The 13384-nt window shown below is 38.9% G+C and overlaps 2 protein-coding genes across 2 annotated transcripts; both read right to left on the reverse strand.

Annotated features, from left to right (window-relative positions):
- Positions 1-3206: 3206 nt before the first annotated feature.
- Positions 3207-3965, reverse strand: LOC135644663 (large ribosomal subunit protein uL24y-like). Its single transcript, XM_065162443.1, has one exon. The coding sequence runs from the start codon at positions 3901-3903 to the stop codon at positions 3442-3444; it is 462 nt and encodes a 153-aa protein (XP_065018515.1). The 5' UTR covers positions 3904-3965; the 3' UTR covers positions 3207-3441.
- A 579-nt stretch (positions 3966-4544) lies between these two features.
- On the reverse strand, positions 4545-13071 carry LOC135645357 (receptor-like protein 4). Its single transcript, XM_065163670.1, has 9 exons — positions 12806-13071; positions 11670-12722; positions 11419-11569; positions 9967-10038; positions 9354-9422; positions 8599-8667; positions 7304-7381; positions 6109-6314; positions 4545-4959 (listed from the first exon to the last, which is right to left on the reverse strand). Exons 1-9 carry the CDS (start codon positions 12897-12899, stop codon positions 4856-4858), a joined length of 1896 nt encoding a protein of 631 aa, XP_065019742.1. The 5' UTR covers positions 12900-13071; the 3' UTR covers positions 4545-4855.
- Positions 13072-13384: the final 313 nt, after the last annotated feature.

Here is a 13384-nt window from a genome sequence, read left to right on the forward strand (position 1 = left end):
AGTGATTTCTTTCTCGATGCAGTTGTGATGTCGCGTTAATCCCTCTCATCTGCTTTGTTTTTCTTGATTGGTCTATCTTCTCTTATGATGTCTTTTATGGATTTCTTATTGAAACTAAAGAATTCGATTTCATCTGCATCGGTACTTTGCGTACATAGTTTCTGAATCCGTGGTGTGTAGCTCATTTGCTTCGAGATAGTTGAATCCAGTTGTATAGGAAGGTTCTTCAAGGGCTACAGATTGTTGCAGTTGATTTGGCGGGGAGTTGATTTGAAGAAATGATTTCTTTCTCGTCGGAGTCGTTATGTTGCGTTCTTCTATTCTCTTCTATGGATTCCTTTCTATTTTGTTCTAATTACCAAGAAAAGCATGACTCAAGTTGATTTCATCTGAAACAAATCTTTGAATGTTGGTAGTTTCTTGAGCCTGGTAATGTGACTACATCATTTGCATCGAGATGCTTCGTGGTAAGGTTAATGCTGGAGAGATCCGATCGCAATGACTTGGCTGGAAGTGAATTTTTTCTTGTCGGATATCTTGCGTTGCCTTTAACCTTCTGTTTCTTTGATTTCATTCCACTTTCTTGAAGTGGTTTCATCTTAATCGAATCGGTGTTATATCATCTTAGTTTCCCCTGTATTCTTGGTTGGAAATTGTGACGCCTAAAAGCCGACGGAGTCAGACAGGCCCGCCGAATGGAATTGGGCTCACGGTAATGAAATGAAGATGACACTGTTGATAAAATGAAATTCGAATGTCGTTGATAAGATGACCCGAGTAACAAAGATAACGAACGATGGTGGCTGGAGATGAAAGGAGCTGGACGGCAGATCTGACCGAAGGAATAGATGCCGTTGAAAGCAGCAAATGAACAAAAATGATCGTCTTCTTTCTCATCTTAATACTAATTCAAAATTAATATAAATAAGAATTATTTTTTAAATAATCAATTTTATTGAAGTCTATTGATTCATAAATCTTAATAACCTTGTGATGCAACCTGAAAAGCATATATGTATATGGATCTGAAGTGAACTCAAAGCTAATATCCATTTGTGAAACATGGTTCAGTTGATAAAGCAAAACTCCAAATATCACGCTCCCTCTCGTGTTCTAATAATGACTGTAATCCAAACACACTTCGGAACGATATGCATATATGGAGCATCAAACTCGGATTCGGATCAAGTCGTACTTAAATTCCACAACCTTCCCCTTTAAGACATATATTTGCTCTTATTTCAAAACAATCTGAAAACACAAAATTTAGAAATTGTGTACCACCCAGTCTCCCCTTGTTATGACCCACGGGCAAAAAACCATAGCATCAATCTGAATATATAAAGCCCCACAACTAAACATCAAAATTTTGGAGGAATGGAGCTCTCTAACTGATATATGCTAGCTTCAAAATTTCCTTGGTTCAGAGCACTACTCCAACAGCCATTAGATTTCACTATTGACTGTGTGCACCATCCATTAGTTTCAATCAGAAACTGACAACCCTAAGGAAGAATCAAGAACTTCAATGATTATATAATTATCAAAATAAAAAACCCGAGGACATGAAACTTTAACGCGCTAGAACTCCCCATGATGACCTACTCTAATAATTGAGCTACAACTATTCATCAGACTTCAAAGGAAGAGCTCAAACGATAGATACTGCCTTCAATATTTATTGGTTCAAACAACTATTCCAAGGAGCTCTAGATTTCAAGAAAGACTATCTCTAACATCAATTGGTTTCAATCGGAAACTGTAGACCCTAATGTAGAATCAAGAATATCCATTATTTTATAATAATATGTATCAAGAACAAAGAAACAACTATGGAATCAGGAATTTTCATAATAATGAAATAATAGAAATCAAGCGCCTGAGAAAACATCGTCAACATATTATGAGATGGAATCAAGAATTCTAAAAACCACAACATCAAATTGTATCCAATTGGATCTACCATGATGATTTGTCTAAAAATAAAGCTACAAATAGACATCAGAATCTAAAAGGATAGAGCTCTAATCCATAGATACTAACTTCACCATCTCTTGGTTCAATAAACTATACTAACAAGCTCTAGATTTCTAGAAAGACTATCTGCATTTTCAATTGGTTTCAGTTAGAAACTAGCAACCCTAATTTAAAAAACAAGAATATCCATAATTTTATATAATATAAATTAAGAACATAAATGGACAGCATTTCAAAGATGGAATCAGAAATTTCCATAATTATAATATAATGGAAATCAAGAAAATAAGAAGATACTGCCAACATAACATAAGATAGGACCGAAAATTTCTAAAAACCACAACATCAAATCCTAACCAATTGGATCTCCCATGATCACCTATCTGAAAATAAAACTACAATTAAGCATCGGATTTTGATAGGATAAAGGTCTAATCAATAGATACTACCTACAATATTTCTTGTTCCAAAGCACTATTCTGACGTGCTCTAGATTTCAAGAAAGACTATCTGCATCATCAATTGATCTCAATCAGAAACAAGCAACCCTAATGTAGGATCAAGAATATCTATGATTCTATAATAACATATGTTAATACAAGATAACACACAGCATTCTAAAAGATGGAATCAGGAATTTCCATAATTATAAAATGGTAGAAATCAAGAACCTAAGAATACACGGACAACATATTATAAGATAGGATCAATAATTTCTGAAAACCACAGCATCAAAATTTAATCAATTGGATCTCCCATGATGACTCAGCTGAAAATAAAGCTAAAACTAAACATCAGAGTCCAGCAGTGATAGAGCTCTGATTGATAGATACTAACTTCAATTTCTTGGTTCAAAGCACTATCCTATACTTCAAGAAACACTATCTGCAACATCAATCGGCCTCAATTAGAAACTAGCAACCCTAAGCAGAATCAAAGAATCAAAGAACATATTAAAAGATGGAATCACGAACTTTCATAATTAGAGAATAAGAGAAATCAAGAACACAAGAATATCCATGATTCTACGATAATGGAAATCACGAACGTAAGAAATGAACAGCCTATTAAAAGATGGCGTACGGATTAAAATAATAAGAATCAAGAAGAATAGAAGAGACGAACAACATAACAGAAGGGAAATCACATACAGTAAGCAGTACGCAAATGAGGACTAACAGCATACCCATCATCAACCTGGAAAGAGTCAAGATCACATGCAATGAATCTAAAAGAGAATGTTCGCATCAAATCCATTGATGTAGGTTCGCATTAGATCTAGTCATAAGAATAGTAGACTTTACTTGAACCATCATCTACCAGAAACAACGCACAGTTCGAAATCAAAAACATCTCTTAGATATCGAAAAAGCAAAGGTAGTAGTGCAAGATGACGACATAACTATGGTCGGTAGGTGATGAAGGACGGACCGATCGGGCTAATCGTTGGAGGGATTGATGAGATCAATCGATCTCCTGGAGAGAGGGCGCACCGGCAACGGCGGCGGCGACCTCCTCGGCCGAGAACTTGCCTTTGGCCTTGTCGGCGGCCCGGCCGCGGGCTTTGCGGTCGAGGAGGGCCTTGCGGTCCTTGTCCAGCTTTAGCTTCGTTATGACGACCTTGGAGGGGTTGATGCCGACGTTGACGGTGGCGCCATTCACCTTCTCGCGGGTGATGCGCTCGACGTGGATGACCCACTTCCGGCGGTATACCTGCACGACCTTGCCCTCGCGGCCCTTGAAGGTGCCCCGCACCACCTGCACCTCGTCGTCCTTGCGCACGGGAACCGACCGCACGTTGTACTTGTTGCGGAGGTCCGCTGAGAGCGGAGCGCTCATCAGCACCCGCCGGACGCTCGACGGGGCAGTGAAGTGCGCCTTCCGGGACTTCCTCCGGGAACTCGACACGCGCGGGTTGTACTTCATCTTGACCGGCGGCTGTGGCGGAGAACGGCGGCGAAGGAATTGCTCTTGGAAGAGAAGAAAAGAAGACGGGAAAATTATTAGTAATAAGGCCAAGGAGAGCTAGGGTTTGGAGACACATGCAATGACCTCAATACCCTCATTCTTAACACAAAATATATGATCAGGCATACCCACGTGCAATTCGCATCGTACTTACATTTTTATGAAGCTAAGGTAATTTACACGTGTACCCTTGAACACTTAACAAATGACATCATTTTCCTCCAAAATTATGGAATATTCTCCAAAAAAATCTTTCACTTACACTCGTGAAGTCATATATAAAATATTAAATTTTATTCAATTTATACTTATTATTATAATATTATGATCAGATTGATTAGGTCAAGCTCAGAATTGGGGACCACTGGTTGAGTATATTATTATTATATGTATTAGAATAATATATTATTATATATATTATAATCTGATTGATTTTATATATAATAATCTGATTGATTATATATATATATATATATATATCTGGGACCAATCGTAACTAATAAAACATCATTAACCAATGAAAAAAGGGGTTAACATTAAGTTACAATAAAAAATATTATTCATCACGACAAGCAAAAAATCTCATGTTTCCCGAGCATCATATCATCTACTTGTGTAATATAATACAATATTTCTCAATCCAACAGCAATTTAATTGCCGCTTGCATACATCTGGAGGATGTATATATTATACATAAATTCATATTGGGAATTAACAAAATTTGGCTGATTCCATGGTCATAGATTATACTCTATTTATGTACACACTTCACCCCTAACATCACACACCCCACGCCTTAAGCTAATCAACTCCACGTTTGCTGCTACCAAGTCATACGTTTAGACTACAATAAAGCCATCTGAAAACCCTTCCAAATCAAAGAATATCTTCTTTTTAATCATAAGACCGCTAATGTGTAGCCGAGGTGCTTGGAAAACCATTAGAATTTGGTGCTTCCATCTCAACAAGCATCACCTTCTGCCTTTGGTACCTATTTCTTTTTGCTGCAATTGCTGAGACAAGGAGAAAGGAAAATGTAGTAAGTGGAAGCATAGTGTACATAAAATGTACAGTTTATTTGAGAGATTCAGAAGTAAACAAGAAAAAATGCCTGTAGAAGGTTTAATCAATCAAGTTTACAGCCAAATACTCAATTACCACATGATGGCAACGAATAAACACAACTCATAAGGTGAATAAAGTCTTCTTGGTTAGGCAGCATGCTAAATTTTCAACTGGGAGACATTAGAGTTCCAATTATGGCTATTTTTTAACCAACGTACACTTAAAAAGCAACTTGATGAAGGTTTAAAAATGAATCAGACGCAAAATCCCAATCCGTATCTTTTAGACTGCAAAGAGACATAATCATTCCCCAAAGTACATATTTACTAGAACACTGATGTTGAGTTGACAAATAAGTGCATGGCCCCTAGAATTTGAACCTTTAAGAATTAAGATATATGAAACCAAACTAATCAAAAAATGCATTATCCTAGAATGGATTTGGTCACTCGAAACATCTTCAGTTACTCTATTTCACTGCTAACAGTATCATATGAGGTAACATGATCTACCTCAATAACCAGGTTAACATAAGTGGATGGAGCTCATTTAGTAGTGATCTATTCCAGTTGTGGTCCACATTCCAGTTGCACTTTGGGAGGATTGTCAAGAACACTAGCAGACTAGGAAGGAGACTCAAAAGTAGTCTGATATGGAGTTAAATCCTCTATATTGGAGACTAGACTAATATTTAAGTCGGAAGGTAAATCAAGCATATATATATTAGATCCCAATCAGTACTGCTCCCCAGCTCCTCTATTATTATGTGATGTCTATCTGATCACCTTATTGTTCAGCTCAAAGTACACCGGAAAAGAACATATGTGGTAATGAAGTAATAATAGATTTTACAGGTATCAGTGTGGCACAACAGAAGAAACATAATAAGCAAAGTTACGGTACCAGAATGCACTAAAGTATGTTGAGCATAAATCATAATACGAGGTATCTTATAGTCATAACTTTTATTTTGATCTTGTTTCTCAATTAACAAAATCTCACTTCTTATTTATGGAGTAGTAATTTTGTTAAGCTAGAAGGATGTAATTAGAAAAGGTTGGAAAACTAAGAACCTTGTAGCAAGTTATCGTACTCACATATTAAATCTTGAGGAAACTCAAAATCATAATCATCGCTTCGCCTTCTTATGCAGAATAAGTAAAGTAGGAGTAGCATGATGAGAATAAAGGCACATGATAAACCAATTGCAATCTTGCCAGCTGCAGAAAGACCTTGTTTGTCCCAAAACAAAGGGCAAGCAGGCAAAGTGGGTACACCACAAAGCCCTTTATTACCTGAGAGACTGAATAAGAAAAATGCAATTATTTCCCACACAACAAAAAGAAATGCAAAATAATGAACCTACAAGTAAAAAAATTGTATCATTCAGAGTATCCTATTTCTGGATATAGAATGCTCATAGGTCCATCTCTGTGCACTAATTCATAAAGGAAGAAAACAATTATCTTAAGTATTTTGAAATTTGGACCTTGTAACAAAAAAGGATTTGTAAAAGATGTCACAGCCTCTTTACTTCCTTCTCAGTTCATCCTCATATTTTCTAAAATTATTTTGCTTTTCTACTCGCTCTCTGTTTTTTTTTTTCATTCAACTCTCAAAAGTGATTTTTCCCATTTAGAAATAATGTAAAATATAAAATAAATATCCAGTAAATTGAGGCACTTGTGGCTACTTGATAGCTCTATCAATCTAAATGATAAACTACCATTAACTTTTGTAGGTCATAGAGTAAAAAGACTGATCTATCAATGTTCAAAGTAATATATGTATCATCTCAAAAATTTGTATGTATGTATAACTACAAAATCCATCCTGTGCATTTAGTTATTTCTTGCATAAAAAAGGAAAGAAAAGATGGTCATAAGCATTGTTCTGAAGCTCCCATGATAATCCTGCCACTTACAGAGTATTAGGCTAGTTGATCATAGTAGTCAACAGAATTGTATTAAAGTTACCAACTTTTATAATATTCTCATCTCTCTCAAATGTAAAGAGAGCCCGCGATGCTCGTGTCTATACATGTCGACCAAAAATATTAGTATGAAAAAATTCCATCACCAAAATAATTTGTGTGTGCATGTGTCTTGTGTCTAACTACTATGTAGACTAGAAAAACTGCAGAAAGTTGGAGAATAGCTTTTCAAAACCAAATGCCACCGAGATCTTATCAGAAAATTTTGAAATAAGAACAAACATGAATAATTCTACAAGAAAGGAAGATCGTTCTAAGAGCAACGTCAGAAAAGGGAGGAAAATTCACGGATAGCTTACTCTATGATTCCACCATGTACACCAATTGAATAAAGTTTCTCAGGAACTTGTCCATCCAACTGATTGTTGTTTAATAATCTGCATGAAAAATTACAAGTTAAAATAAGTTAGAACCAAACAAAATGGAAATTCAACACTCACAGTAACTCCTCTTTTGCAAGGATTCATATTTTTATCTTCTGCCCATTTTCTTGATAAATTTGGATGGGGTTTTAGAGAAAAAATACAGATGCTAAGCTATGAATAAGTAGAAGTTCCTCCAATGGTTGCCTATGCTTTTGTCTCAATAAAAGAAAATTATTGACCAAATTGTTAACAAAGAGTCATGTAAAAAACCAAATACAAGAAGTTAAAAAATGGAGCTTCATGATGATGCTCCGGCAGGACATCGCTTGCTATCTGCCTATTTTTAAAGTCAACCTATCCCTATGTATAAATATGTATTTTATCAATCATGCATAGTGTGTTTCAGTAATATAATCTGTAACAAACTTGAGATGACTCCAATTGAACTTTTACCTTCTGTGAACACGTGATTCATTTGTGAAACCAGATTCTGGTAAGTATTCACTTGAAAATTCATATCAGAATATGTTCATGAAATTAAACAGGGCATTGAAAGCAGCAAAAATGTCCCCAGTTCTATCTGGTTCCCAAAAGAGAATTCCTTTACCAGTATAAAATTGCACGAGCAAAGCATAGCCTACTCTCGGTAGCTGCCTCTAATGTTCATGTGATCAATTACTCTTAGAGTCTCCAATTAAGATAGTCCTTGATATTTTAAGCATTATGGACTAGAAACAGCATTGACCACCTCTTGTTCTATGATTCCGTAAGTCATATGGTTAGTAAGACTAATGCATGCAAGTGCTTCAATCTATATATGCAATAACTTCATCGACATATACTAGCGTACAGTTTACAGAACACTCCAATGGACATGGAATATGTTTGGTTGGTATGCCTCCATCCTTTGGAAGTGATTGGTGTGCCTCCATAACAGCCAAATTCTAGTGAAAATTTGGACACAAGAATGGCAATACAAAGGAAGAAAAACAATTGAATGATATTGTTAATATACCTCATGTAACATATCTTCCTAGAATAGCTTATGTATTTTTTATGAGTTAGTATTTTTCTCTGATTATTTTTGAGACATGGATTAAGGGATAATGTATGGCAACTGTAAGATTTATTGATTGTGACTACTAAAGATCAATAATGTAAAACAAAAAGCCACTTCAAGAGCATTTCTATCAACTTACACAACTTTCAGAGCATTTCTATCAACTTACACGACTTTCAAGTTTGAGGATCCCAAGCTATCTGGAATACTACCAGTAAGCTGATTTGATGACAGATCCCTGATTAGAAAAAGAAACATTACTGAAGTCGCAGAACAAAGTGATAAATCTGCCATACAAACATCTCAAGATAGAATTATAAATTTACTTTGACTATGATGTCATAACTACTCAGATTGATGACATAAAGATATTAAAGCCATAAAACCTTCTGAGGAAGGCATTACATTCTTCTCGTGCCTCATATGGTTGCCCAGTAACTTTGGCATGTAAAATTCAATTTATGATGTCATAACCTCATTTTTATCAGAAAAATTATAACTATAAATTGGGGAAAGGAGAGTATATAATCCATTAATCTATCACCTATAGAACCAAATGGCACAAAGTGTCTTTTACAGTTCTTTTATTTTCTATTTCACTTCAGGTTATGCAGAATTGACATCAACTGACTTGTGCAATGAATCAAGAACCGGAGACCATACAAGAATTTATTAATATGCAGTTTAGGTGCATTCCATCAATTTGGTCTCCAATGCATGGACTCGAGACAAAAAAAGACAGATATGCTGCAAAAAATATATATTATAGTGCTCAAAATATAATTGTCATAAAAATTAAATGCAATAATTTTTATAACCAATTAAAAATGTGTTAGAAGCATATAACAAGAAGTAGTTCACTATGCCATTTGGGGAAAAAAGGCAAATCTGTGACTGGAACATGAACATCAAAAAACAACTCACAAGCTCACAAGTGACGCTCGACCCAGGCCTGATGGCAGACTTCCTTCCAAGGAATTGGAACTCAAATTCCTGTCCAAATTGTTAGCAGTAAGCACGGGAGATAAGAGAATTGATGAACACATACCAGATATATCTAGTTCGAAAATGTTAACAAAGTTAACAAAGTATTCCAAAAAGCTGATATAATCATCAGTCTACTGGTTAAGACAGATGAAAAGGTGTGTCAAATACAGTCTTCAGAAGCATCTAAAATAGATATCCTTCCCAAGTTAGCAATGTATATCGAGATTAACAATTTTTTATTTTATTTTCTACATGTTGATCTACATTAAAATGAGTTTCCAGTATTTAATATTTTCATCACCTATCACAGAGAGAAGAGTTTAGAGCTAAAGGCAATTGGCAGTTTTAGCACCTAACAGCTTCATAAGGCTGGTCAAACTGTCAACATAGACAGATAGACTACAAGCTCTTCAATTTAAGAGATCATATGAACCATATTTGGTACAGAAGCAGCCTTCTGTAACTCTTTTATGAGTAGCAAGTATCTCCACTTGTACAATGCATATAAAAAGTCAACTATAAAAAGCAAATTAGAGAAGCTGATACTTACAAGCTTACCAAGTTTGTTAAAAGACTTATTTTGTCACTAATAGAACCTTTCAAGCCTTGACTGCCTAAATCCCTGCTATTCAGAAATATGTGAAAACAAAGCAGGTCAGCTACATCTGCACCTAAATTTCAGACAGAAGGCACAAAGCTCAATGTCGAGAAACCAATATAGACTAACTCCAATCTAACAAAGTTAATACTAACAAAGTAGCAAGTGCACTAACAGAATCTATATCCATGTTAAAGAAAGTAATCTTTTAACATAGCAAACTATATAAAGGAGTAAAGGACAATAACCAACAATGCTTGATGCAATCATTTGCACAGTATTACCACATTTAAAGATGAACTATAAGGAAAACAAAAAACAAAAAAACTAAATTGTCCCCTGTCTCAATAGTGAAATATGAATGGAGATTTAGGAATAGGAATGGTCATAGGCAGAGTGAAATGCATTTTTATGCAGCCTATGCAGAATTCGACATTGTATGCATAATCCATGTAAGGGTAGATTCCTGAGAAATAACTTCACACATGCATGGGACATATTTGCAATTTAATCTTTTGCAAGGGATGTAATTCTATACCAAAATTATAGCATGTTCGAACAGAATGATTATAGCTGGAAATATGAGAAAGGAGGGATAGTAATACACAATTAAAGAAAGACAATACTTGCAAATATTGCCTTGATAATCATACTCTGCCACTATATCCTTAATTTACACATCACAAGAATATGGGCATAGGTATCAATGTTCTAGGTTGGCATTTAGCATAGTCTTTGAACCTTGAACCTGGTTACTGACAAACTACCTTCAGCCTAGCATATAATCTTTGTTGTCCCAGTGAACTAGGTCGATGTTCGGTCACAAGACAGTAGCTCTGATATCATAATATCTTGAGCCAGACATACAGATCTCCTTAATGTCTTAGCTCAGTAGGAGATTCTATGCAATTTCAAATTAATCCAAACAAGAAAGCCACGTTTCCTACCCACCCACTGTTTACGACCATTCACCTGCCGCTCAAGTCAACAGGAAGCATGACAAACTGGAAAACAGCCACAGCTTCTGCTGCCCAATTCCCATTTCCACAGAAAGCAGGTGAACATGCAGTCAGCTAGGAAATACTGCCTTCACAATAACTTGGTTATAAAATTTCCTACTGAGCACTCATGGTAATTTCATTGATATCTATGGCTTATTTTTTGCAATTTTCCCTTACAATAATGTTAAAGAAAAAACAGAGCATCACTTTCATAGTCATCAAAGATGTGTGACATCAGATTTTCTCTGCCATTGGAAGACTATGCTGGTGAATGAAGCTGCAGATATTAAAGACTAATCAGCAAAACTACAACCAAACACCGCTAGCTGATCAAGAGTATGAATCAAGAACATGCAAAATGGCATTCTAAAAGCTGCTCGCAGAACGAGATTGTGTTGCTTACAATTGGGTTACAACAAGATTCTGTCCATTGTCACTGTGATGACAAGTGACGCCCTCCCAAGAATCCCATGTGGAAGGTGCGCAGGGGTCCCCATGCCAACCCATCCTGTCTGGTATCCGCAGCGATTCCTTTAACGCCTGCATCGCCATCACTGTCAAAATAACAGAAAGAGATTATGTATAATCAACATGAAAGCAAGTTGTTCTTCGCAGTCGTAAGATCATTCCATTTCGAGTTCTTGAATCACGCACCTTGGCTTGGCACCGTGGCAAGATCCAAGGGCACAATGGCGTAATTCTCAAGCCCACAAATGATGGGCTTCCCCACCACCGGCACCAGCTTCACGACCAGCGGCGTGTTTGTCAAGTTCTCGACGATGTAATGCCACTTGAACGCTGTGAACCCTCCGACCTCCTTGTAGATGTCGATCCTCGTCGCGTTTTCCCCGCCAATCAATACGTCGAACACCCTCTGCCCGGCCATGGTCACCCCGGAATCAATCTCTGCGAAGTGGAACCAGACCATGTAATCGAGACGCGTGTCCACCGGCAGCAAGTACATGAGAGCGTCCGCGGAGTTGACGGTGGTGACGGCAGTCTCGTACACCTTGACGGGGAAGTAGTCGGGCGCCTGGTTAGCGCCGAGGATCTGGTGGCCGCTGGTGGAGAGCGCCTTGACGGGGACATCGCGTCTGCGGAAGTAGGCGTCCGGCTGCCAGACCCGGGAGAAGGCGTCGGAGTCGTTGGTGAAGCCGGGACCGAAGAGGGAAGAACCAACGGTGAGGCGGCCGTAGTTGACTAGAATGAGGTCGACGCCTGTGGAGGCGGCGCCGTAGGCGAGAGGGTGGATGGCAGCAACCTCGACGGAGGCGATGACGGGGGGATCCGTGGCGATGCTGTAGAAGCAGAGGTCCGCGTCGCCGTCGGGGACGGCGGCGATGAAATCCGCGTAGGCGCCGGAGCGAGCGGCAGCCTCGGGCCAGGGGGAGCGCCAGGTGAAGACGAGGGTGCCCTCGAAGGAGACGTCGAAGCTGGGGGTTCGCAGTTTGGAGTCGTAGTTGTCGTAGACGGTGAAGGTGCGCAGGTAGTAGCGGCCGGGGGGGAGGGGCACGGAGTAGCAGTTCTTCTTGCCGGCGGAGACCGGGGGGAAGAAGCGGAGAGTGCGCTCCTGCGGCAACCGGAAGTGGTGTGGCTCCGCCACCAGCCCAACGGCCCCGCCGGAGTAGTATCGGTCCGCCACCCAGGGGCGCCCGAACTCCGACGTGAAGTTGGAGGTGCCGCCACAGTCGATGTTCAACCCCACGCCTACGCTTTCCAAATCAAAGAATTGGGCCAAGAGTACGGACATTACAAGGAGAAGTAATGGCAATGTGGGTGGGCGAGCTTACCGGCGGTGAAGGGATCAGAATGCGGGGCGGAACTGGCATCACCGGCAGCGGAAGAGAGGAGGAGGAGAAAGAGTGGGACGAGGTGGTGAGACATCGCTCGCTTGTTACGGGCTTCGCTGGAGTGTGTGCGAGTAGAGATCAAGTAGAAGACGAAGCCGTGAATCGTGGCCGTTCATCACGCATCATTCGCGCAGTAAGTCCACTAAGTGGTGTTACCACATGATGATGGTGGGAAAAGCAGCACCCAACAAGACGAGGCATCTCTTGTCGAACAATGCGCCCCACCACAAGTGCGCGTCTCCGCGGCAGAGAGCGCGGTAAGCGGATTAACTAGAAATTGGCCCAGCGGGACGACCGAGGGACGTGCGAGCTTAACACGTGGACGGCAGGGATCAGCTGAAGATGCGGCGTGATTGATGGCTAATTAAAGTGGTTGGCTTTGACGCATCTCCAACTCATAATTCCATTCGTTTCCGATGGGTTCGGTTCGAGTCCTTTCCTATCACATGCGAGTCAATCCGGTCGAGCATTAGGATACTGATCGGAAGGAGTGAATGTAACCCACGAAAAGGACAACTT

The sequence above is a fragment of the Musa acuminata genome, chromosome BXJ3-8 (genome assembly GCF_036884655.1).
Source record: "Musa acuminata AAA Group cultivar baxijiao chromosome BXJ3-8, Cavendish_Baxijiao_AAA, whole genome shotgun sequence".
Lineage (NCBI taxonomy): Eukaryota > Viridiplantae > Streptophyta > Magnoliopsida > Zingiberales > Musaceae > Musa > Musa acuminata.